At 43.7% G+C, this 27284-nt stretch overlaps 1 protein-coding gene across 2 annotated transcripts in view; it reads left to right on the forward strand.

Annotated features, from left to right (window-relative positions):
* Positions 1-27284, forward strand: part of LOC311234052 (phosphofurin acidic cluster sorting protein 1-like) — a 145554-nt gene that overhangs the window by 94136 nt on the left and 24134 nt on the right. For both annotated transcript variants that reach the window (XM_084321143.1, XM_084321144.1), the window contains exons 12-17: positions 5433-5565; positions 9988-10092; positions 10350-10456; positions 12026-12180; positions 20054-20164; positions 24393-24495. In XM_084321143.1, the coding sequence (XP_084177269.1) occupies positions 5433-5565; positions 9988-10092; positions 10350-10456; positions 12026-12180; positions 20054-20164; positions 24393-24495 (714 nt within the window). The remainder of the gene's footprint in view (positions 1-5432; positions 5566-9987; positions 10093-10349; positions 10457-12025; positions 12181-20053; positions 20165-24392; positions 24496-27284) is intronic.

The raw sequence follows: 27284 nt of genomic DNA on the forward strand, positions 1-27284 counted from the left end.
ATCACACCCTGTGTATGTGGGGCCGCCCCCTCACAGTCCATCACACCCTGTGTACATGGGGCCGCCCCCTCAGTCACAGTCCATCACACCCTGTGTACGTGGGGCCGCCCCCTCAGTCACAGTCCATCACACCCTGTGTACGTGGGGCCGCCCCCTCAGTCACAGTCCATCACACCCTGTGTACGTGGGGCCGCCCCCTCAGTCACAGTCCATCACACCCTGTGTACGTGGGGCCGCCCCCTCACAGTCCATCACACCCTGTGTACGTGGGGCCGCCCCCTCACAGTCCATCACACCCTGTGTACGTGGGGCCGCCCCCTCACAGTCCATCACACCCTGTGTACGTGGGGCCGCCCCCTCACAGTCCATCACACCCTGTGTACGTGGGGCCGCCCCCTCACAGTCCATCACACCCTGTGTACGTGGGGCCGCCCCCTCGCAGTCCATCACACCCTGTGTACGTGGGGCTGCCCCCTCAGTCACAGTCCATCACACCCTGTGTACGTGGGGCCGCCCCCTCACAGTCCATCACATCCGTCCACTTGGTCTCAGTCCACTGAGGCCTTTTTCTTCGGTTGATTGGTTGATTTTCATGTTGTTGTTTTTCTTTCATGCTGAATGAATTATTTCCTGAAAAATGATAGGATATACACGATTTGGTCTATATATATATATATATATTAGTGCTGTCAGGCGATTAAACATTTTTATTAATTAATTACAGGATTTGTAATTACCGACATTTTCGGACTATAAGCCACGCCTTTTTTCCCATTTTTCGACCCTCCGGCTTATATAACGGTGCGGCTAATCTATGGATTTTTACAGCTACACAGCACAGTACATGTTCTGTAGCTACTATTGCACTAAATGGTAACACTTGAATACGTTATGCAAATATGCAACTTGTTTGTTGAAATGTTAATAAATGGGAGCTTCCTCAAACAGCCATCTCTTTCCCGACAATCCCCTCTGTGCATGAACCCTTGCATATGGTAATTGAACATTAAAACACCTGCGGCTTATATATATGTACACATCATTCAATTTAGCTGCTGCGGCTTATATTCAGGTGCGCCTTAGTCATTAATCTAATGAATCCCATTTTAATCGCATAACCAATTTAGGCCTGATATTCTATATTCTATAATCATATTTCAAATGGCATGTGTCCAGATGGCAGAATTCAGTACTGTATCATCTACAAAACCTTCTGTTTAATCATCTTCCATGTATTCATTTGCTTAGATTGTTCAGGTCTGGTCAATGTTAGCATGGTGTTATTCACAGTCAAAGATAAAAAAAAAAATTTATTGATATTCTCATTTGGTTCATTACAATTTACTCAAGCCTAGTAACAGACACAGTATTTCTGACACTGGGAGATCTATAGATGTCCCTAGAATCGGATACCAAGAACATGCAAATGGTCCATATTAAAAGAAAAGAAGTCTGTAAATGTGTATTCTATGTTCTTATGGAATTAAATAAATAATGTAATTAATTAATCTAATTAACGTGATAAACTGACAGCCTTAATATATATATATATATATATATATATATATATATATATATATATATATATATATATATATATAATGTTCCTATGTAAATACTGAATGTGACGTGAAAGCATCCTATCCATAAGCTTAACACATCTTAATACCACCTTAAAGAGTGGCATTGCAGTACCCTTTAAAGAGCCCGTATTCTGCCCATTTCCCATCTTAACACATCTTAATACCACCTTAAAGAGTGGCATTGCAGTACCCTTTAAAGAGCCCGTATTCTGCCCATTTCCCATCTTAACACATCTTAATACCACCTTAAAGAGTGGCATTGCAGTACCCTTTAAAGAGCTCGTATTCTGCCCATTTCCCATCTTAACACATCTTAATACCACCTTAAAGAGTGGCATTGCAGTACCCTTTAAAGAGCCTGTATTCTGCCCATTTCCCAGTTTAATGTTTTCATTTATGCTGCCTATTTACAAACATTTCCATCTTTTTATGGTGGAAAAGGCTCCTGGTTGCAGCTGTACAACAGGCTGTTTGGGCTTCTGTTTCTTTAAATGCAAATGAGATGCTGCTTGCCACGCCCCCGAGTGAGCACAGAGAGACAGACAGGCAGGCAGACAGGCTTGTAGTATCTTGTGGTCTTTCTCTTCCCCTCTCTCTCTCTCTCTGAGTATCTTGTGGTCTGTGTGTCTCTCTCTCTCTCTGAGTATCTTGTGGTCTGTGTGTCTCTCTCTCTCTCTGAGTATCTTGTGGTCTGTGTGTCTCTCTCTCTCTCTGAGTATCTTGTGGTCTGTGTGTCTCTCTCTCTCTCTGAGTATCTTGTGGTCTGTGTGTGTCTCTCTCTCTCTGAGTATCTTGTGGTCTGTGTGTCTCTCTCTCTCTGAGTATCTTGTGGTCTGTGTGTCTCTCTCTCTCTCTGAGTATCTTGTGGTCTGTGTGTCTCTCTCTCTCTGAGTATCTTGTGGTCTGTGTGTGTCTCTCTCTCTGAGTATCTTGTGGTCTGTGTGTCTCTCTCTCTGAGTATCTTGTGGTCTGTGTGTCTCTCTCTCTCTGAGTATCTTGTGGTCTGTGTGTCTCTCTCTCTGAGTATCTTGTGGTCTGTTTGTCTCTCTGAGTATCTTGTGGTCTGTGTGTCTCTCTCTGAGTATCTTGTGGTCTGTGTGTCTCTCTCTCTGAGTATCTTGTGGTCTGTGTGTCTCTCTCTCTGAGTATCTTGTGGTCTGTGTGTCTCTCTCTCTCTGAGTATCTTGTGGTCTGTGTGTCTCTCTCTCTCTGAGTATCTTGTGGTCTGTGTGTCTCTCTCTCTGAGTATCTTGTGGTCTGTGTGTCTCTCTGAGTATCTTGTGGTCTGTTTGTCTCTCTCTCTGAGTATCTTGTGGTCTGTGTGTCTCTCTCTCTGAGTATCTTGTGGTCTGTTTGTCTCTCTGAGTATCTTGTGGTCTGTGTGTCTCTCTGAGTATCTTGTGGTCTGTTTGTCTCTCTCTCTGAGTATCTTGTGGTCTGTGTGTCTCTCTCTGAGTATCTTGTGGTCTGTGTGTCTCTCTCTCTGAGTATCTTGTGGTCTGTGTGTCTCTCTGAGTATCTTGTGGTCTGTTTGTCTCTCTCTCTGAGTATCTTGTGGTCTGTGTGTCTCTCTCTCTGAGTATCTTGTGGTCTGTGTGTCTCTCTCTGAGTATCTTGTGGTCTGTGTGTCTCTCTCTCTGAGTATCTTGTGGTCTGTGTGTCTCTCTCTCTCTCTGAGTATCTTGTGGTCTGTGTGTCTCTCTCTCTGAGTATCTTGTGGTCTGTGTGTCTCTCTCTGAGTATCTTGTGGTCTGTGTGTCTCTCTGAGTATCTTGTGGTCTGTTTGTCTCTCTGAGTATCTTGTGGTCTGTGTGTCTCTCTGAGTATCTTGTGGTCTGTTTGTCTCTCTCTCTGAGTATCTTGTGGTCTGTGTGTCTCTCTCTGAGTATCTTGTGGTCTGTGTGTCTCTCTCTCTGAGTATCTTGTGGTCTGTGTGTCTCTCTCTCTCTGAGTATCTTGTGGTCTGTGTGTCTCTCTCTCTCTCTGAGTATCTTGTGGTCTGTGTGTCTCTCTCTCTCTCTGAGTATCTTGTGGTCTGTGTGTCTCTCTCTCTCTCTGAGTATCTTGTGGTCTGTGTGTGTCTCTCTCTCTCTGAGTATCTTGTGGTCTGTGTGTCTCTCTCTCTCTGAGTATCTTGTGGTCTGTGTGTCTCTCTCTCTCTCTGAGTATCTTGTGGTCTGTGTGTCTCTCTCTCTCTGAGTATCTTGTGGTCTGTGTGTGTCTCTCTCTCTGAGTATCTTGTGGTCTGTGTGTCTCTCTCTCTGAGTATCTTGTGGTCTGTGTGTCTCTCTCTCTCTGAGTATCTTGTGGTCTGTGTGTCTCTCTCTCTGAGTATCTTGTGGTCTGTGTGTCTCTCTGAGTATCTTGTGGTCTGTGTGTCTCTCTCTCTGAGTATCTTGTGGTCTGTTTGTCTCTCTGAGTATCTTGTGGTCTGTGTGTCTCTCTCTGAGTATCTTGTGGTCTGTGTGTCTCTCTCTCTGAGTATCTTGTGGTCTGTGTGTCTCTCTCTCTGAGTATCTTGTGGTCTGTGTGTCTCTCTCTCTCTGAGTATCTTGTGGTCTGTGTGTCTCTCTCTCTGAGTATCTTGTGGTCTGTGTGTCTCTCTCTCTGAGTATCTTGTGGTCTGTGTGTCTCTCTGAGTATCTTGTGGTCTGTTTGTCTCTCTCTCTGAGTATCTTGTGGTCTGTGTGTCTCTCTCTCTGAGTATCTTGTGGTCTGTTTGTCTCTCTGAGTATCTTGTGGTCTGTGTGTCTCTCTGAGTATCTTGTGGTCTGTTTGTCTCTCTCTCTGAGTATCTTGTGGTCTGTGTGTCTCTCTCTGAGTATCTTGTGGTCTGTGTGTCTCTCTCTCTGAGTATCTTGTGGTCTGTGTGTCTCTCTCTCTGAGTATCTTGTGGTCTGTGTGTCTCTCTCTGAGTATCTTGTGGTCTGTGTGTCTCTCTCTCTGAGTATCTTGTGGTCTGTGTGTCTCTCTCTCTGAGTATCTTGTGGTCTGTGTGTCTCTCTCTCTCTCTGAGTATCTTGTGGTCTGTGTGTCTCTCTCTCTGAGTATCTTGTGGTCTGTGTGTCTCTCTCTGAGTATCTTGTGGTCTGTGTGTCTCTCTGAGTATCTTGTGGTCTGTTTGTCTCTCTCTCTGAGTATCTTGTGGTCTGTGTGTCTCTCTCTCTCTCTGAGTATCTTGTGGTCTGTGTGTCTCTCTCTCTGAGTATCTTGTGGTCTGTGTGTCTCTCTCTGAGTATCTTGTGGTCTGTGTGTCTCTCTGAGTATCTTGTGGTCTGTTTGTCTCTCTCTCTGAGTATCTTGTGGTCTGTGTGTCTCTCTCTGAGTATCTTGTGGTCTGTGTGTCTCTCTCTCTGAGTATCTTGTGGTCTGTGTGTCTCTCTCTCTGAGTATCTTGTGGTCTGTGTGTCTCTCTCTCTGAGTATCTTGTGGTCTGTGTGTCTCTCTCTCTCTCTGAGTATCTTGTGGTCTGTGTGTCTCTCTCTCTGAGTATCTTGTGGTCTGTGTGTCTCTCTCTCTGAGTATCTTGTGGTCTGTGTGTCTCTCTCTCTCTGAGTATCTTGTGGTCTGTGTGTCTCTCTCTCTGAGTATCTTGTGGTCTGTGTGTCTCTCTCTCTGAGTATCTTGTGGTCTGTGTGTCTCTCTCTCTCTCTGAGTATCTTGTGGTCTGTGTGTCTCTCTCTGAGTATCTTGTGGTCTGTGTGTCTCTCTCTGAGTATCTTGTGGTCTGTGTGTCTCTCTCTCTGAGTATCTTGTGGTCTGTGTGTCTCTCTCTCTCTCTCTGAGTATCTTGTGGTCTGTGTGTCTCTCTCTCTGAGTATCTTGTGGTCTTTCTCTCTCTACCATCAGTAAAATGGAGAATCGTCTCCACCGGCGGCCTCGCAGCACCTCGATGAAGGACCGGCAGAACTCCAAGGCCCAGAGCGACAGGACGTGCAGCATGGACAGCGAGTGCTCCCCGGAATCCAGACTCATACCACAGGTAAACACAGCTAGCTCACTACAGGTACACACAGCTAGCTCACTACAGGTAAACACAGCTAGCTCACTACAGGTAAACACAGCTAGCTCACTACAGGTAAACACAGCTAGCTCACTACAGGTAAACACAGCTAGCTCACTACAGGTAAACACAGCTAGCTCACTACAGGTACACACAGCTAGCTCACTACAGGTAAACACAGCTAGCTCACTACAGGTACACACAGCTAGCTCACTACAGGTACACACAGCTAGCTCACTACAGGTAAACACAGCTAGCTCACCACAGGTACACACAGCTAGCTCACTACAGGTACACACAGCTAGCTCACTACAGGTAAACACAGCTAGCTCACTACAGGTAAACACAGCTAGCTCACTACAGGTAAACACAGCTAGCTCACTACAGGTAAACACAGCTAGCTCACTACAGGTAAACACAGCTAGCTCACTACAGGTACACACAGCTAGCTTACTACAGGTAAACACAGCTAGCTCACTACAGGTACACACAGCTAGCTCACTACAGGTAAACACAGCTAGCTCACTACAGGTACACACAGCTAGCTCACTACAGGTACACACAGCTAGCTCACTACAGGTAAACACAGCTAGCTCACTACAGGTAAACACAGCTAGCTCACTACAGGTAAACACAGCTAGCTCACTACAGGTACACACAGCTAGCTCACTACAGGTAAACACAGCTAGCTCACTACAGGTAAACACAGCTAGCTCACTACAGGTACACACAGCTAGCTCACTACAGGTAAACACAGCTAGCTCACTACAGGTAAACACAGCTAGCTCACTACAGGTAAACACAGCTAGCTCACTACAGGTAAACACAGCTAGCTCACCACAGGTAAACACAGCTAGCTCACTACAGGTAAACACAGCTAGCTCACTACAGGTAAACACAGCTAGCTCACTACAGGTAAACACAGCTAGCTCACTACAGGTAAACACAGCTAGCTCACTACAGGTAAACACAGCTAGCTCACTACAGGTACACACAGCTAGCTCACTACAGGTACACACAGCTAGCTCACTACAGGTAAACACAGCTAGCTCACTACAGGTAAACACAGCTAGCTCACTACAGGTAAACACAGCTAGCTTACAGGTAAACACAGCTAGCTCACTACAGGTAAACACAGCTAGCTCACTACAGGTAAACACAGCTAGCTCACTACAGGTACACACAGCTAGCTCACTACAGGTACACACAGCTAGCTCACTACAGGTACACACAGCTAGCTCACTACAGGTAAACACAGCTAGCTCACTACAGGTACACACAGCTAGCTCACTACAGGTACACACAGCTAGCTCACTACAGGTAAACACAGCTAGCTCACTACAGGTAAACACAGCTAGCTCACTACAGGTACACACAGCTAGCTCACTACAGGTACACACAGCTAGCTCACTACAGGTACACACAGCTAGCTCACTACAGGTACACACAGCTAGCTCACTACAGGTACACACAGCTAGCTTACAGGTAAACACAGCTAGCTCACTACAGGTACACACAGCTAGCTTACAGGTACACACAGCTAGCTCACTACAGGTAAACACAGCTAGCTCACTACAGGTAAACACAGCTAGCTCACTACAGGTACACACAGCTAGCTCACTACAGGTAAACACAGCTAGCTCACTACAGGTAAACACAGCTAGCTCACTACAGGTACACACAGCTAGCTCACTACAGGTACACACAGCTAGCTCACTACAGGTACACACAGCTAGCTTACAGGTAAACACAGCTAGCTCACTACAGGTAAACACAGCTAGCTCACTACAGGTACACACAGCTAGCTTACAGGTACACACAGCTAGCTCACTACAGGTAAACACAGCTAGCTCACTACAGGTAAACACAGCTAGCTCACTACAGGTACACACAGCTAGCTCACTACAGGTACACACAGCTAGCTCACTACAGGTACACACAGCTAGCTTACAGGTAAACACAGCTAGCTCACTACAGGTAAACACAGCTAGCTCACTACAGGTACACACAGCTAGCTCACTACAGGTACACACAGCTAGCTCACTACAGGTACACACAGCTAGCTCACTACAGGTAAACACAGCTAGCTCACTACAGGTACACACAGCTAGCTCACTACAGGTAAACACAGCTAGCTCACTACAGGTAAACACAGCTAGCTCACTACAGGTACACACAGCTAGCTCACCACAGGTAAACACAGCTAGCTCACCACAGGTACACACAGCTAGCTCACTACAGGTACACACAGCTAGCTCACTACAGGTACACACAGCTAGCTCACTACAGGTACACACAGCTAGCTCACTACAGGTACACACAGCTAGCTCACCACAGGTACACACAGCTAGCTCACTACAGGTACACACAGCTAGCTCACTACAGGTACACACAGCTAGCTCACTACAGGTACACACAGCTAGCTCACTACAGGTACACACAGCTAGCTCACTACAGGTACACACAGCTAGCTCACTACAGGTAAACACAGCTAGCTCACCACAGGTACACACAGCTAGCTCACTACAGGTACACACAGCTAGCTCACCACAGGTACACACAGCTAGCTCACCACAGGTACACACAGCTAGCTCACTACAGGTACACACAGCTAGCTCACTACAGGTACACACAGCTAGCTCACTACAGGTACACACAGCTAGCTTACAGGTAAACACAGCTAGCTCACTACAGGTACACACAGCTAGCTTACAGGTAAACACAGCTAGCTCACTACAGGTACACACAGCTAGCTCACTACAGGTACACACAGCTAGCTCACTACAGGTAAACACAGCTAGCTCACTACAGGTAAACACAGCTAGCTCACTACAGGTAAACACAGCTAGCTCACTACAGGTACACACAGCTAGCTCACTACAGGTAAACACAGCTAGCTCACTACAGGTACACACAGCTAGCTTACAGGTAAACACAGCTAGCTCACTACAGGTAAACACAGCTAGCTCACTACAGGTAAACACAGCTAGCTCACTACAGGTAAACACAGCTAGCTCACTACAGGTAAACACAGCTAGCTCACTACAGGTAAACACAGCTAGCTCACTACAGGTAAACACAGCTAGCTCACCACAGGTAAACACAGCTAGCTCACTACAGGTAAACACAGCTAGCTCACTACAGGTAAACACAGCTAGCTCACTACAGGTAAACACAGCTAGCTCACTACAGGTAAACACAGCTAAATATATATATTTTTTTTAAAGGATATCTCTTTAACAGGTCCAGCGCCAGAGGTCGCTGTGGGCGTATGGCCGTGTGTGCCAGCGCTGTAATGAATGGGGATACATGCCGGTGTTTGCAGTGCTAAAACTATATTAAATATTATAGCTATGGATCTAATAATATAGTCGATTGTCATTGAGCTTCTTCCGGTCAATATGCAAAAAAACAGATAATTTTTTCATCCACACATTTCCGTTTTATACCGTGGTGAATATGAGTATAGTTTTAGAGTAATTCTGTGTAATCCCAGGAAACGCCGCCAAACAGCGTTTTACTGCATTTCACTATAAATCGTGCCATTCCTCGCTTGGATCGACAATCAATCTGAAATCAACGCTAGATTATCGGTATTATGTTTCGGGGGGGGGGGGGGGGGGGCGCCCCTCCGTGCTTTGATCGCTACCAACGGAACACGCCACACACACACACCACACACACACGCCCTGATCAGCTTGAAGGAATTTTCGGATCAACGCAATATTGATATCATATATTCCTTACATAGACCCGGATCTGTCCCGAAAAGAATATTCCAATTATCTGATCGCCATTCTGAGTACTGATCGCGATCGTTTTTCCAACGTAATCCAGCATTGAACATGAACGTGGGGGGGGGGGCCCGACCCTCGTCGATGCATCCGTTATAAGCGCTTGCCTTGCCCGAGTAGTTTACAGGTACCCCGCCCGCACGCCGCAGCTCGGCCCAGACACCAAGCCACATCGTTTCAAATGGAGTACAATAGCGGCTGCAAGGCGTTAGGCGGCGGGCGGTATTGGACGTTTGCGATCGCAGACCCATTCCCAATGATAACATCAGGCTGGATGGATGAATTATGAATGGAAATAGCGAATAAAAGAAATAACGACCAAAACCCAACTTTTCTCGGGTTTGGCGCTCAAGCGATGGCGAGTTAACCCGACTTATGTCGGGTCTGGCGTCCATTGTGTTAATCAAGAAAAAAATGGATTATGTCTCAATCATGTTGGTTCACTGACTCGATCAGACGGTCTATTTTGTTCTATAAAATCAGCTCATCACATCGGTTAGTTTATAATCTTTATTTACTCTAACAGTGGCACTGCTGCACGTCGGGCTTCAACGATAAAAACACAGGGCTGGGCTGTTCTCTGATCCTGTCATTGTGATTGGTCCAGGTTCCCAGGAAGTCGGTGTATGACCAACTGAACCAGATCCTGATCTCGGACGAGCGCCTTCCAGAGAGCATCATCCTAATCAATACCATGGAATGGCAGGGACAGGTTTGTGTATTTGTGTATATGTGTGTGTGTTGCCCATGTCAGCCAAGACAGACATAGAAAATGCCCTGACGGGTTTAGAGGTCAGAAGGCATGCTGGGTGATGTAGTCCACTGACTGACCTGTCTCACCATTTCCCCCTCTCTGTCTGTCTGTCTGTCTGTCTGTCTGTCTGTCTGTCTGTCTGTCTGTCTATCTATCTATCTATCTATGTGTCTGTCTGTCTGTCTATCTGTCTATGTGTCTATCTCTCCATACAGTATGTGGCAGAGGTTCTCCATGGTCAGGCTCAGCCTATCGTCTCGACCTGCTCTGCTGCTGATGTTCAGGCTGCCTTCAACACCATCGTCACACGCATACAGAGATTGTGAGTCACACACACATATATATATATATATATATATATATATATATATATATATATATATATATATATATATATATATACACACACACTCACTCACACACATTCTCACACAAAGAAACAGAGAGAGAGAGAGAGAGAGAGAGAGAGAGAGACACACACGAACATACACATTGGAACACAAATGATGTAAATGCATTCAGATATTGCATCCAATGTAAATTAATTCAGTACTGACCTTTAGTTACACAATGTGCTCAGTTGGCCTCCAGGCTGATACACAGCATACATACATAATGTATATACAGTATAATAACATGAGTCTGTTTCAAGGATTTACAGAGCGACCACATACACACTGATCAACTTAATGAACAATCGAGCCACATCTCATAACTACTGTATGTTCTGTCTTTATCCTCTATCTCTCTCGCACTCGTATCTCCCCCTCTTTATCTCTCATCTCTCCCCCTCTTTTCCTCTTTATATCTTCCCCTTCTGCTCTCTCTCATTAATCCCCCTCTTTTCCTCTTTCTATATCCCCCTCTTTCTCTCTCCCCCCTTATATCTCTCTCTATCTCTCTCAGCCCTTCTCTCTCTCTCCCCGCTATCTCTCCCCCTTTCTCTCTCTATCTCTCTCTCCCCATCTCTCTCCCCCTTATATCTCTCTCGCTATCTCTCCCCCTCTCTCTCTCTCTCTCTTCATCTCTCCCCTCTCTCTCTCTCTCTTCCTCTCTCTATTAATCTCTCCCCCCTCTCTCCCTCTCTCCCTCTCTCTCTCTCTCTCTCTCTCTCTCTCTCTCTCTCTCTCTCTCTCTCTCTCTCTCTCTCTCTCTCTCTCTCTCTCTATTCCTCTCTCTTCCTCTCTCTCTGTATTGACATGGTGCATCGTACATTGCCAAAGCATACAACAACAACATATTAATTAAAACATTCAACAAAAAGAAAAAACATTTGAACAAAGATCTATTTGGAACAACAAACAAACAAACTGGTGAGCAAACAAATAAACAAGATGAAAATAACAATAATAATAATTAGGGATGTCCGATATTATCAGCCTACCGATATTATCGGCCGATATCGGCATTAAAATGTGATATCGGAAAAATAAAAATAAAAGAAGATTTTATATTTCTATAACCTTTATTTACCCAGGCAAGCAAGTAAGAACAAATTCTGATTTTATGTATTGTCAAAAGTATGCATAATGTTGTGTTAATTCCACAACAAGAGATATGTAATGTTAATTACCTGAAATTACAGGGGGGGGAACCCTGCATATATCGGTATCGGTTGATATCGGTATCGGAAATTAAGAGTTGGACAATATCGGTATATCGGTATCGGTAAAAAAGCCAATATCGAGCATCCCTAATAATAATTGAAGTGAAAGAAAAATAAATTCTCTCTTTCTCACCCATATGTAATCAGAGCATTAAAGAACCAGCCACGACTCTGTAGCCTAACACGTCAAAAACAGCACAACTGGCAGGGTAACCAGAGTTACCTCGGCACCATCCTGAGGTTCTTTACACGTCAAAACAGCACAACTGTCTCTCTGTGTTCCAGCTGTAACTGCAACGCTCAGACCCCTCCCACCATCAAGGTGGCGGTGGCAGGGGACCAGAGTTACCTCAGCACCATCCTGCGCTTCTTTGTGGAGCAGCTGGCCAACAAGACGCCCGACTGGCTGAGCTACATCCGCTTCCTGGTCATCCCTATCGGTGAGTCAGCTGGTCTGTTCCAAACCGTGTGTCTCACATGGAGCGCTGACCTGGGACTAGGGATGCACCGATCCGACTTTTTCAGTCCCGATACCGATACCTGGGTTTGGGTATCGGCCGATACCGATACCCATTGTTCAAACTTTGTTTCAAAAAAGTTAAAAAGAAATTCCAATTTTTTTTTTAAATGTATATTAAAATATATTTTGTTTTTAACACATTGGTTGCCAGCCGGATATGACGATTTATCGCTTGGATGCCAGCACGTTAATCAATGGGAGGACGAGCACATTTGCGAGCGATTAAACTATATCTTAAATTATGTGTCTAATACACCCGTCGCTTATCAATGACTTGCTTGCAGTCAACATGTATGAAACGGATTGTTTTTTCATCAGTACATTTCCGTTTTATACCGTTTTGAATACAAGTATAGTTTTGGAGATTTCTAGAAAGAAAAAAAGATTCCGTGAAAATAGCCATTTACTGGAATACACAAAACACGTTTTCATTTTCCGGCTGATTTATGAATAGTTTTCAAATAAACGCTAGATTATCAAGAGTATTTGTGTTCTTATGCACGATACAAAAGCGGGCTGAAAAATCATTTATTTGTGCCACGCTCAGCGCCTAACGCCACACACACACACACACGTTGTGAACGCTGTGAAAAACAACTCTGATTAACCCAAAACTGGTAACATAGATTCCTTACCGCAGGTCAGATGTTCTGCAAAAAGATGAATCCAATTCCTGATTGCCATTCCAAATATTGATCGTGTTTATTGATCCAACGTTATAGTCCGAAACGCATAATCGAAAGCTGCTCCGAGCCTCGCCAGTAAATCTGGTAACAGACACTGCTTGCCAGAGATGGGAAAACCCTGGACCGGAGTTTTTCTCTGATGCACTTTTTCACTCAATACAATCCAATGATGTGCATTACCATCCGGGAGACGATAGGGGGCGGTATTTGCCCTTTTCGAGCTCAGAGCCATTCCCAATGATAACGTTAAGGCTGGACGGATGAAAAATGAATGGATATCGCTAATAAAAGAAATAACGATTAAATAACGAGAAATCTCTTTATTGGCAACCAACGAATGGCGGCCAATAACGAGAAATCTCGTTGTTGGCAACCAATGTGTTAAGAATTGTAAAGGATCACAATAAACTTCATTCATTTAATTAATAAACTGTATGCCTCACTGTGTGGAAGAGACTGGGATCATTCTTTTGTGCAAGGCAACATCAGGCTTGACTTAAAACATTACTTTCCTAACTTAGTGAAACTAAATGTAACAAATTAACACATAGATATAAATGTACTGAATTGTTATTTCTTATTTTATTTCTTATTATAATAAAATATAAAAAATCTGATATATGTGCCTTTCACTTAAAGGGGCGTGTCTTTCACTTAAAGGGCAGTGCCTTTCACTTAAATGGGGAGTGTATTTCACATAAATGGGCGTGTATTTAACTTAAATGGGTGTGTATTTCACTTAAAGGGCCGTGTTTCACGTAAAGGGGCATGTCTTTCACTTAAATGGGGCGTGTCTTTCACCTAAAGGGCCGTCCCTTTCACTTAAATGGGGCTTGTCTTTCACCTAAAGGGGCGCTTCGCAAACAACAACAACGCTGATTTTATTTTGCACATGATCTCGCACACATGCAAAAAGTCTAGACCGTTTTTGCACACATTGTTTTAGTAAGTGTGAATGAATGAATGAAAACTTTATTTAACAGATTGCAGAATGGGTACAATACAGTACGGCTCAATACATACAATTGTTAACTCTTTCAATGCCACGCCTGGTTTTCCGTTTTACCGCTTGAATGCCACCATCGGCGCCAATGTTAACGTTAATATCGCCTAATCTATGTTTTAAATTATGGCTATGTGTCTAATCTGCCATCGCATTATCAAAGACTATGTTCCAGACAGTGCTGTGAAGGCAGATTGTTTTTTTATCGCGTCGTTGCCGTTTCAGAGCAGTTAGAAAAGCCCCCGTTTTGATATAAAAAACAACTCATTCTGGAGCATTCTATGAAAATCGTCTTTTAGTGGAATATTCCACAACGTTGATATTCGTCGGCCTTTTTATGAATCGTTTTCAAATAAACGCTAGATGATCAATATTATACGTGCACGCACGCACATTACGGCCGCGCGCGGATAATCGCCTCGTTGATTTCCTCTCGGACTTTTACAGTGAAAACGAAAGAAGAGATTTCACAAAACAGCTTATAACTTCATCAAACTTACTCTGATTATCCTACCACTGATAACATAGAGTCCTTACCTGACATCAGATGGTATCCAACTGGTATATTCCAATTCCTGATCACCATTCGAAAAAATCGATACGTGTATGGATCCAACGCGACACAGTGGTTCTCCATGCCTAGTGGCAGGCAACATGAACGACCACAAGGTGGCGCAACACAACGTAAGGAGGACAGTGTCAGAGGCCAAACGGCGCTACAGGGATAAAATTGAACTCCAGTTTGAACAAGCTGACTCTAGAGCTATGTGGCAGGGGCTCAAAACGATGACAGACTACAAAGGCGCCTCCCTCAAACTGAACAGTGACATCTCCTTAGCAAACGACCTCAATACCTTCTATGCGAGGTTTGATGCTGGTAATAACAACACCAGCTCACAAGCCTCGGCAATGGGGGGGGGGGGGGTCGGCTGCTGATGGAGGCGCAGTGTTCAGGGTAACAGAGCATGAGGTGAGGCGGACCTTTAAAAAAGTGAATATCAGGAAGGCAGCAGGTCCGGACGGCATCCCCGGCCGCGTCCTAAAAGTCTGTGCCGACCAACTGGCCCCAGTATTCACTGACATATTTAACCTGTCCTTAGAACAGGCTGTCATCCCCACCTGCCTGAAGAAGTCCACTATTATCCCTGTACCCAAAAAATCCAAGCCTGCTTGCCTCAACGACTACCGCCCTGTAGCTCTCACCTCCATAGCCATGAAGTGCTTTGAGAAGCTAGTAAAGGGCTACATCTGCTCCTCCCTCCCCATCAACATGGACCCCCTGCAATTTGCATACCGCCCCAACAGGTCCACGGAGGACGCCATATCCCATGTGCTGCACACAGCAGCATCACACCTGGACAAGAGGCAGGGGAACTATGTGAGAATGCTATTCATCGACTACAGCTCGGCATTCAATACCATAGTCCCCTCCATACTCATAGCCAAGCTCAGGGACCTGGGCTTGGGCTATGACCTCTGCCAGTGGGTCTTGGACTTCCTGACTGGCAGACCCCAGGTGGTGAGAGCAGGCAACTGCACCTCCTCATCCATCACCCTCAACATAGGGGCCCCCCAGGGCTGTGTTCTGAGTCCCCTCCTCTACTCCCTGTACACACACGACTGTGTGGCTCAGCGGAGTAGCAATACAATCGTCAAATTTGCTGACGACACAGTGGTGGTGGGCCTGATCTCTGCCAACGACGAGAGGGCCTACCTGGAAGAGGTCAAGGTCCTGGCGGGATGGTGCCAGGAAAACAGCCTCTCCCTGAACGTCAGCAAAACAAAGGAGATGATTGTGGACTTCAGGAGGTCGGGGGTCAAGGACTACAGCCCCCTCAGCATCGACGGGGCACCGGTTGAGAGAGTCAACAGCTTCAAGTACCTCGGAGCCCACATATCCGAGGACTTGAAATGGACCATACACATTAACAGTGTGGTGAAGAAGGCACGACAACGCCTCTACTTCCTCAGGCGCCTAAGGAAGTTCCAAGTCAGCCAGAAGATCCTTAAGAACTTCTACTCATGTACAATAGAGAGCATCTTGACCGGCAACATCACCTCCTGGTTTGGGAATAGCACTGCAAAAGACCAAAGCAGACTACAAAGAGTGACACGTTCAGCCGAACGCACAATTGGAGGGGGGCTCCCCACCCTCCAGAACATTTACTACAAGCGTTGCAAGGGGAAGGCTAAGAGAATTATTAAGGACTCGAGCCACCCGAACAACTGCCTCTTTGAACTGCTGCCGTCAGGCAAGCGATACAGGAGTCTCAAGGCGAGCACAGAAAGACTCAGAAGTAGCTTCTATCCCCAGGCCATCAGGCTGCTAAACGAACAATGAATGAACACTACACAACAACAACCACCAAACACACATAGCACACACATCCACACGCACACACTCACTTTAAACAAACACACTGTAGCACCCACTACACACACTTTATAGCACACACCCACTTTAAACAAACACACTGTAGCACCCACTCCCCACACTTTATATTTATGGATGAAGGATTGCACTACAACTCGTACACCTTACTGTAAATTGTACCTAAAATTGTACCTCATCCCATTTCTGCTTTGCACTAGATAGTACTGTACATTAGTACACTGCATAGTTGTGTATTGTATATTATATGGTAACTCAGAACATTGTACATATGTCTATACCGAACAACTGTGACCTCATTTTCTGCCTCTTCTAAATTCATGCTATATTATGTTATTATGTTATTTGATACTATCTTGTCTAGCACAGTCTCTGGAGCGTAACAGTAAGAAGCATTTTGTATGAAAGTATTCTGTACTTCTGTATGACAACTATTAAAGAACTTGAACTTGAACTTGAACTTGATCCGCGGGGATCTGAGGCTCCAGAATGAACTCTAGTAACCCCGGCTGGATCAGTGAACTGGAAAATGTGGAGTACCGGATTTTTTTCCCCATTCATTTTCATTGAGTCCATTCCAAAATCACTTATGTCATCTGGGAGACGACAGGGGGCGCTTTTTTCCACAGTGATCACCGGCGCAGCTCGGCAATACTCGGGTAGGCTCGGGTGATGCAATAATTTTTCAGATCGCAAAAAAAAAAAAAAAAAAAAAAAAAAAATTCCGAGAAATCTCGTGAGTGGCTAGCAACCACCTATAAAAAAACACGAGAAATCTCGTGAGTGGCACTGAAAGAGTTAAGGGGATGCAGACCTGAGAAAGACGTTTGTCTTGTTTCCATCAGGGTCCCCCATTTTCAATTCATATAGACATTTATGACATACACAACATACATGACATTTATGGCATAGGGACATATAGGTATTTAGTACTGATACATTTGTGACATAAGCGGTATTAAAATATACAGTACTGTTACCCCTAGATCCTGACAGAGTATATACATATGATGGGGAGGGGTTGATTGATTGATTGATTGAAAACTTTATTAACAGATTGCAGAATGGGTACAATACAGTACAGTTCAATACACACAATTGTTAAGGGGATGCAGACCAGAGAAAGACTTTCGTCTTGTTTACATCAGGGTCCCCCATTTTCAATTCATCAGGACATTTATGACATACATGACATACAGATAGTCAGTACTGCTACATCTATACATTTATGACATACCAGATTTGCAAATACAGTACTGTTTGTGATACAGAAGGAGTCACGAAAAGGGAGTATATACATTTGACGTAGAAACTGTACATTGGAGGAGGTTGGGTGGGGGGGGTTGGGTACATTGGGATATTGACAACCATACTGGGTAATTTACATTGGAGGTGGGGGGGGGGGCACACTGTATAAACAAGCAAAACTGTACATTGAGGGGGGGGGGAGGAGACACTGTACAAACAAACAAAATTGTACATTGGACTATTGACAAAACCATACTAGGTAAATGACTGTACATTGGAGGGGGTTGGGTTAGGATATTTACAGGGGCCAGTGTTGAATTGCAGTCTCCCGTAGGTGTCCCTTGAGAGAGGTTTTGAAAGTGGGTAGTGATCCACATTCCTTTACAGCTTTGGGTAGGGCGTTCCACATTGATGTGGCATACTTGCGAAACGTGTTTAGTCCCTTATTTGAGCCGAATCTGGGTTTAACATGATTTGTGGAGCTCCCTCTGGTGTTGTGATCGTGGTATTCACTGACCTTTGGGAAGTATTTTGACATGTACATGGGTACCTTGGTCGTGTAGTGTATCTTGTAGACCAGGCCCATTGCTAGTTGCTGTACTCTGTCGTCTACTCTAAGCCATCCTAGGTTGTCAAAGTGGGCAGGGGTGAGGTGGGTTCTAGGAGTAAGGTCAAGCAGTAGTCTGACCAGTTTGTTTTTATAAAGCACCTTTCATAAAGCACCTTTCATACATGTCATGTAGCTCAAAGTGCTGTACACAAACATAGGCATATATAACGATAAAAGCAAAAAAGTCACAGTGATCAGTTAAGATCAATGTTTAAAAAAAAATAATAATAATAATAATAACGTAAAAATGAAAACAGTCATTTGCTGACCAGTTTGGGAGAACAGGTCCGCACAAACACAATACTTACTTACTTACTTACTTACATTGTTTTAGTTTGACAGTTACTGAGAGTACATTAGTTTGAATATGGACACCAGTGATTGAATCCTTGTGTTGTTGTGTTCATTAGAGCTCCATGAAATGATGGAAGAAATTATGCTACTATGCACTCAAGACTGTAGCACTCAAGTTCGACACTGTCTGACTAACAATCTTGCTGACCCTTAGCTGCCAAGAGTTTTATCCTCCCTGCTGACTTGTTGTACAGAACGCGTCTATTCGAAAGGCAACCGGTTGATGCTTCCGCGTTCGTGTTTTGCGCTCTGATTGGCCACTGCTGTTTCTGGTCGCACCAATCGTGTGACGGCAAGTTCTTTCGCCGGTTAAGCTTAGGCACTCTTTCGAAGTTGGTTATGGTTAGAGTTTGTCTTAGAGCAGGGCAATAGAACGCCAGCCCTGATTCCAAACTCTAACCATAACCAACTTCGAAAGAGTCGCCTAAGCTTAACCAGTGATAAACTAGGCGTTAGGTAGTTTGCTGCTGTTCGAGGCGTAAATGGGCGCGTCACGCGATTGGGCGCACATGTCACATGACCAGAAACGTCAGTGGCCAATCAGATTAGCAAAACGCATAAACCGGTTGCCTTTCGAATAGATGCATACAGAACTTGTAAGTCGCTTTTTATAAAAGCGGTCATCTAAATAACTAAATATAAATAAAGGTAGTCCCTTTAAGACAAGGTCTTGCTATCATTTCATCGTCTCCGATGACATCACTGGTGGCCATATTCAAAGTCATTTAGTCTTAGTAACTCAAAAATCAATGAATGTGTGCAAAACCGTTTAGAGTTTTGGATATGTGTGAGATTATTATTAGGGGTGACAGTGTCTCAGGAGGTAGAGCAGTTGTCTCGATATTCAGAAGGTTCCCGGTTTGATTCCCGCTCCTTCCGGCAGTGTGTCGAAGTGTCCTTGAGCAAGACACTTCACCCCCTAACCTAACTGCTCCCGATGAGCAGGTTGGCACCTTGCATGGTTGCCTCCGCCATCGGTGTGTGAGTGAATGGGTGGATGTGTAAAGTGATTTGGATAAAAAGCACTATATGCATGCAGTCCATTTTACCATTATGTGCAAAATAAATCAACATTTCACACCTAGAAGGATGTTATTTTTATACTGGCGTCTCGATCGTCATTGTCCAATGACCTCAACCGGATCATCTTTAGTCTGTGTAGTTCAGTGACGGTAACAGATTGGATTTATTCTTGATATATCGGCCGATGTACTAGTGATTCTTGTTTCTCTCATAGACCTTTCACACCGGCCGGAACCGGTACCTGAACGGTGCGTTCACACCGGGAACAATTGGTTCGGAACATGAAAAATCGGTGCTCACTCAGTGTTTTCTTAGAGGGCCGAATTAAAGCCTCCGTCATGTTCCGAACCAATTATTCCCGGTGTGAGCGCGCCGGCCGGTTCCAGATTACGTTGGGGACCCGGCTCCGGCACGAGCCTAATCACTGTTCGGTCCCTAACCTCACGGAGCCGTGTCGGTGCGTCTCCCTCCCTTCAGGTTCTCATCCCCTGGCTAAGTACGTGGCCTCCTTCGACAGCAAGTTCAACAGCATCTTCATGGACACAGCGTGGAGGGATCTGTTCTGCAGGACGGAACGGCCCACCTCAGGTACACTGACTGACCTCTGACCTCACTGTTCTCAGGTGTTGACTGACCGACCTCTGACCTCAGGTACTGACTGACCTCCTCAGGTACTGACGGGTGGTGTGGTAGTGAAAGGTTAATCTTCTGTAGTGTGGTAGTGAAAGGGTTAACATTATGTAGTGTGGTAGTGAAAGGGTTAACATGTAGTGTGGTAGTGAAAGGTTAACCCGCTGTAGTGTGGTAGTGAAAGGGTTAACAGTATGTAGTGTGGTAGTGAAAGGTTAACCTTCTGTAGTGTGGTAGTGAAATGGTTAATCTTCTGTAGTGTGGTAGTGAAAGGGTTAACATTATGTAGTGTGGTAGTGAAAGGTTAACCTGCTGTAGTGTGGTAGTGAAAGGTTAACCATCTGTAGTGTGGTAGTGAAAGGGTTAACATTATGTAGTGTGGTAGTGAAAGGGTTAACCGCCTGTAGTGTGGTAGTGAAAGGGTTAACCTTCTGTAGTGTGGTAGTGAAAGGTTAATCTTCTGTAGTGTGGTAGTGAAAGGTTAACCTTCTGTAGTGTGCTAGTGAAAGGGTTAACCGTCTGTAGTTGTAATGAAAGGGTTAACATTATGTAGTGTGGTAGTGAAAGCGTTAACCTTCTGTAGTGTGCTAGTGAAAGGGTTAACCTTCTGTAGTGTGGTAGTGAAAGTGTTAACCTTCTGTAGTGTGGTAGTGAAAGCGTTAACCTTCTGTAGTGTGCTAGTGAAAGGTTAACCTTCTGTAGTGTGGTAGTGAAAGGGTTAACCTTCTGTAGTGAAAGCGTTAACCTTCTGTAGTGTGGTAGTGAAAGGGTTAACCTTCTGTAGTGTGGTAGTGAAAGCGTTAACCTTCTGTAGTGTGGTAGTGAAAGGGTTAACATTCTGTAGTGTGGTAGTGAAAGGGTTAACCTTCTGTAGTGTGCTAGTGAAAGGTTAACCTTCTGTAGTGTGCTAGTGAAAGGTTAACCTTCTGTAGTGTGCTAGTGAAAGGGTTAACCTTTTGTAGTGTGCTAGTGAAAGTGTTAACCTTCTGTAGTGTGGTAGTGAAAGGTTAACCTTCTGTAGTGTGCTAGTGAAAGGTTAACCTTCTGTAGTGTGGTAGTGAAAGGTTAACCTTCTGTAGTGTGCTAGTGAAAGGTTAACCTTCTGTAGTGTGGTAGTGAAAGGGTTAACCTTCTGTAGTGTGGTAGTGAAAGGTTAACCTTCTGTAGTGTGGTAGTGAAAGGGTTAACCTTCTGTAGTGTGCTAGTGAAAGGTTAACCTGTAGTGTGCTAGTGAAATGTTTAACCTTCTGTAGTGTGGTAGTGAAAGGGTTAACCTTCTGTAGTGTGGTAGTGAAAGCTTTAACCTTCTGTAGTGTGGTAGTGAAAGGGTTAACCTTCTGTAGTGTGGTAGTGAAAGCTTTAACCTTCTGTAGTGTGGTAGTGAAAGGTTAACCTTCTGTAGTGTGGTAGTGAAAGGGTTAACCTTCTGTAGTGTGCTAGTGAAAGGTTAACCTGTAGTGTGGTAGTGAAAGGTTAACCTTCTGTAGTGCGGTAGTGAAAGGGTTAACCTTCTGTAGTGTGCTAGTGAAAGGGTTAACCTTCTGTAGTGTGGTAGTGAAAGGGTTAACCTTATGTAGTGTGGTAGTGAAAGGGTTAACCTTCTGTAGTGTGGTAGTGAAAGGGTTAACCTTCTGTAGTGTGGTAGTGAAAGCGTTAACCTTCTATAGTGTGCTAGTGAAAGGGTTAACCTTCTGTGGTGTGGTAGTGAAAAGGTTAACCTTCTGTAGTGTGGTAGTGAAAGGGTTAACCTTCTGTAGTGTGGTAGTGAAAGGGTTAACCTTCTGTAGTGTGCTAGTGAAAGGTTAACCTTCTGTAGTGTGCTAGTGAAAGGGTTAACCTTCTGTAGTGTGCTAGTGAAAGGTTACCATTCTGTAGTGTGGTAGTGAAAGGGTTAACCTTCTGTAGTGTGCTAGTGAAAGGGTTAACCTTCTGTAGTGTGGTAGTGAAAGGGTTAACCTTCTGTAGTGTGGTAGTGAAAGGTTACCATTCTGTAGTGTGGTAGTGAAAGGTTAACCTTCTGTAGTGTGCTAGTGAAAGGGTTAACCTTCTGGAGACAGAGCTCCTGGAGACAGAGCAGGGATGGTGGGGCGCCTTTAGGCCTGTAGAGACGGACAGCAGGTGTGTGTGTCTGATGTTCAGCCAGGCGTGAAAGAGGAAGAGACGAGGTCACAGACTGAGCGATGGGGCGGGGCAGCTGAGACCTGTTCTGATCTGGAGAATTGGTCCAGACACTGTTCTTGCCCCTGTGACCTGTCTGGAGGAGATTGATGAAGGAAGCATTCACCCAAAGACACACACACACACACAGATGTGTGCACACACTCAGAGTCACACACACAGACATACCGGTACACATACTGTTGTATATACATACACGCACGCACGCACACACACACACAGCCATGTTTTAATGCGTTGTGGGGGCATTCCATAGACTTACATTCATTCCCCTAACCTTAATCATAATGTCTACATGCCTAACCCTAACCTTTATCCTAACCCTACAATAGCCCCTTTTCCTTGGGGACTGACTCATGTTTCTTCAACAACAACAACAACAACAACAACAACAACAACAACAACAACAACAACAACATTGTCATCACTCGTCGGGACATTTAGGCCCCACAACAATAGGAAGACAAGGACACACACACACACGCACAGAACAGGGCAGTGATAGTACAGTAGGCCTGTTCATTAATTGACTCTATTCTAGTTGGATTCAACCCAGTGCTGTTCAGTCAGATCCACTTGTACAGGAGGCCTCATTGTTAATGGACTTCAATCCCTTTAGATTTCAATCCGTTTTATTGAATAACTGCTAAGCTATGTTTACTTGTAATCGTGCTTTGTTTGATTGATTGAAAACGTTATTATACAGATTTCAGAATGGGTGCAATACAGTACAGCTCAATACAAACAACTGCTAAGAGGACGAAGACCAGAGAAATACTTTCGTCTTGGTTACATCAGGGTCCTCCATTTTCAATTCATCAAGAATTAGTTAAGATTTGTAGATTGAATTTAAACATTTTCAAACTTTTTTTTTAAATGCAGTGAAAGTACATTTTACTACAGTGTTTATAAACATTACCACTGAAAAGAGGAAAATCACTAGACTCAGACCTTAACATTGAGATAAATAAAACCAGGACTGCTCTGGATCAACAGTGGACCTGAAGTAACTGTGTGTGCACGTGTGTGTTACAGGGAATGTTAGAATATAATCGAAATTAATCTAAATAAAAATAATATATATATTTTTTTTCTTTTATGTAATTTTTTTTGTGTATTGTTTTTATTGACCTATAGTCCATTCATGCTGAGTGAATCAGTTCCCCCAGACACATTTGTGTATTAAATTTCTTTTGGGGAATTAACTGAATAGAATGAATAGAAAATTAATCGAATCGAATCGTGGTCAAATGAAGAGATTTCATGATGCATTGAATGCCTGAATAATCGTAATCTAAATTAATCGTTGTGAGGTCGCATCGTTACACCCCTAATTAATACAACTACTGTGAATAAAGGGTAAAGTGTGGTGTTTTAAAAAAAATATATATATATATATTATTTAACCAGAAGAATGTACATCTGTAGGTAAGTTGGCAGCAGTCCAAGGATAGCCTTATAAATACGGATATGCCAATGGTCGAGTCTGCGGGTGGACAGGGCAGACCATCCCACCCGAGAATACAAAGTACAGTGGTGAGTAAGGACTTTGTGCTAAATCTCAGCGCGCCATGGTAGACGGTATCCATAGAGAGAGAGAGAGAGAGAGAGAGACAGCCTTTTAACCCTTTCACTACCACACTACAGAAGGTTAACCCTTTACTATCACACTACAGACAGTTCTGTAGTGTGATAGTAAAGGGTTAACCTTCTGTATTGTGGTAGTGAAAGGGCTAACCCTTTGTCATGTGGCCTTCCGTATTGTCACAGTGAAAGGGTTAACCGTGTGGTAGTGAAAGGGTTATAAGCACACTGCAGGCAGCGTCTCGATTGGCTGATTTTGCTGCCAATCTACCTGGAACACAGGACACACAATTAACTGCAGCATTACATAACTGTGTGTGTGTGTCTGTGCCTGTGTGCCTGGGTGTGTGTGTGTGCGTGCGTGCGTGTGTGTGCGTGCGTGTGTGTGTCTGTGCCTGTGTGTGTGTGTGTGTGGTCCTGACAGACAACATCGACGTGGCTGGCCGCGTGGTGCAGTACCTGGCCGGGGCCACCGTGTCTCACCAGTTCCCCATCTCGGAGGCCATGCTCACCTACAAGCAGAAGAGGTTAAGACACTTTCACTTACTGTGTATCTATTATTGCAATGTGTTTGCGTGCGCAACCTGTATGTGTATATATACTGTATGGGTGCAAATTGTTTTGTATAACATAGAGGCACACTGCGGCGACGACGACGTTTTAGACTTTTATTCTGCAAACAACGTTTAGATATTTATCCTGCAAACAACGTTTAGTAGGGGTGTGAAGGTACACGTATCCGTACCGAACCGTTTCAGTGTGTACCGTACCGTACCGAACGGCTGTGTACCGAACGAATACGGTATGTTAACCACTAACGACAGCCCACTGGGGGCTGTTTTTTTTCACAATGTAATATAATTATTTTTAGTTTTTTATTATTATTATTAATTTCAATATAGAATATTCGTTGACAGCCCTACAAGTACAATTAGTTACTGCACACTACATCACATCACCCCTGAGTGGAACACTTTCCCCCGCTGTACCGAAAACCCGTACCGAACCTTGACTTCAAAACCGAGGTACGTGCCGTACCGTGTTTTTTGTGTACCGTTACACCCCTAACATTTAGACATTTATTTATTCTGCAAACAAATTGTTTTGTATAACAGAGGCACACTGTGGTGACGAGCAAACAACGTTTAGACTTTTATTCTGCAAACAACGTTTAGACTTTTATTCTGCAAACAACGTTTAGACTTTTATTCTGCAAACAACGTTTAGACATTTATTCTGCAAACAACGTTTAAGACTTTTATTCTGCAAACAACGTTTAGTCATTTATTCTGCAAACACAACATTTAGTCATTTATTCTGCAAACACAACATTTAGTCATTTATTCTGCAAACACAACATTTAGTCATTTATTCTGCAAACAACATTTAGTCATTTATTCTGCAAACAACATTTAGACATTTATTCTGCAAACACAACGTTTAGATTTCTATTCTGCAAACAACATTTAGTCATTTATTCTGCAAACAACATTTAGTCCTTTATTCTGCAAACACAACATTTAGTCATTTATTCTGCAAACACAACATTTAGTCATTTATTCTGCAAACACAACATTTAGTCATTTATTCTGCAAACACAACATTTAGTCATTTATTCTGCAAACAACATTTAGTCCTTTATTCTGCAAACACAACATTTAGTCATTTATTCTGCAAACACAACATTTAGTCATTTATTCTGCAAACACAACATTTAGTCATTTATTCTGCAAACACAACATTTAGTCATTTATTCTGCAAACAACATTTAGTCATTTATTCTGCAAACACAACATTTAGTCATTTATTCTGCAAACACAACATTTGGTCATTTATTCTGCAAACACAACATTTAGTCATTTATTCTGCAAACACAACATTTGGTCATTTATTCTGCAAACACAACATTTAGTCATTTATTCTGCATCTACAAGGTTTGTTTTGTGGTGTTCTGTGTTGTGCTGCTGCATGCAGATGTGTATGCAGATGTTTCTGTCTGTCTTGTACCTGAAGCACGTCTGTTTGTCTGGTTCTGGCTCCAGCCTGATCGTTTCTCCACTGTGTCTCTGTACTGTTAGTCTAAGACAGACACATGACAGCAGCTAGTCCACACACACACACACACACACACACACACATACACACACACACACACACACACACACACACACACACACACACACACACACACACACACACACACACACACACACACACACACACACACACACACACACACACACACACACACACACACACACACACACACACACACACACACACACACGAGAATAGAAATACTTTAATCATCCCGAGGGAAATTTGACACTACAAATCGCTCACATTAAACATTTAGACAGAACAAAGTCACGAATAAGAATAACAAAACAAATTGCCTAAGAATAGAATAAAATATACAGTAAAAAAATATACAAGAAGTCTACAGTAAGTGTAATATTGAACCAAGTAGAGCTGGGCGATATCGTAATATCTTTTCTTCAATATTATTGTTATTTCGTTTTCCAGTCCAAATTACAATGTGATGTTTTTTATGTCATCATCTTCAATATCTTGTGATACAACTGTCATGGTGCTATTTAATTATTATTATTTTTTTAAATGCTAATTGTTAAGGAACAATTAACTTAACAATATTATTTTTGTATAATTTATTTTTACAATATGTATTTAGCATGGACTACGCTATAGTAAAAATCTATATACCTTCCTATTCTATATACCTCCCGGTCCTAATATGAAGCTTGAATTGAAAATGTTGTCGGTGGCTGGTAAGTTCTGCCGCACTCTTAGTCTCGCTTGTCTTCAATTCATCTCATACTCAAGACTGTATTGTATTAACGTCAAGGGTCTGATGACGAGTATCTAAATGAGTTTTTGTGACACTTGAAAACCCAACCGATTGGTTGCGTGTTTGACATGCAGGACATACTGGAGACGGCAACGCCACCCAGAAAGTTGCGAGGATAATTTTTTTTATATATATTATATTATGCAGAAAATAATGTCACAAACATTGAACTAATGAACTTCCTATCGGTGATAATTCACTGCAACATTACAGCAAATGGAAGCTTAGGAGCGTGATTCTTTTCCGTAGCCTCTGTTTCCGACTACGCTCTCTGATTGGCTAGGCCGCGTACAGCGAAGAAGAAAATACCCTCTCTGACTGGTTTAGCTCCGAAGGGTCTCTTCCGCCTTGTACATATATTCTCTGCATTCTTTCGAAGTGGTTATGCTTAGGCCCTCTTTCGAAGTGGTTATGCTTAGGCATTCTTTTGAAGTGGTTATGCTTAGG

The sequence above is a fragment of the Notolepis coatsorum genome (genome assembly GCF_963971535.1).
Source record: "Notolepis coatsorum genome assembly, chromosome: 9".
Taxonomy (NCBI): domain Eukaryota; kingdom Metazoa; phylum Chordata; class Actinopteri; order Aulopiformes; family Paralepididae; genus Notolepis; species Notolepis coatsorum.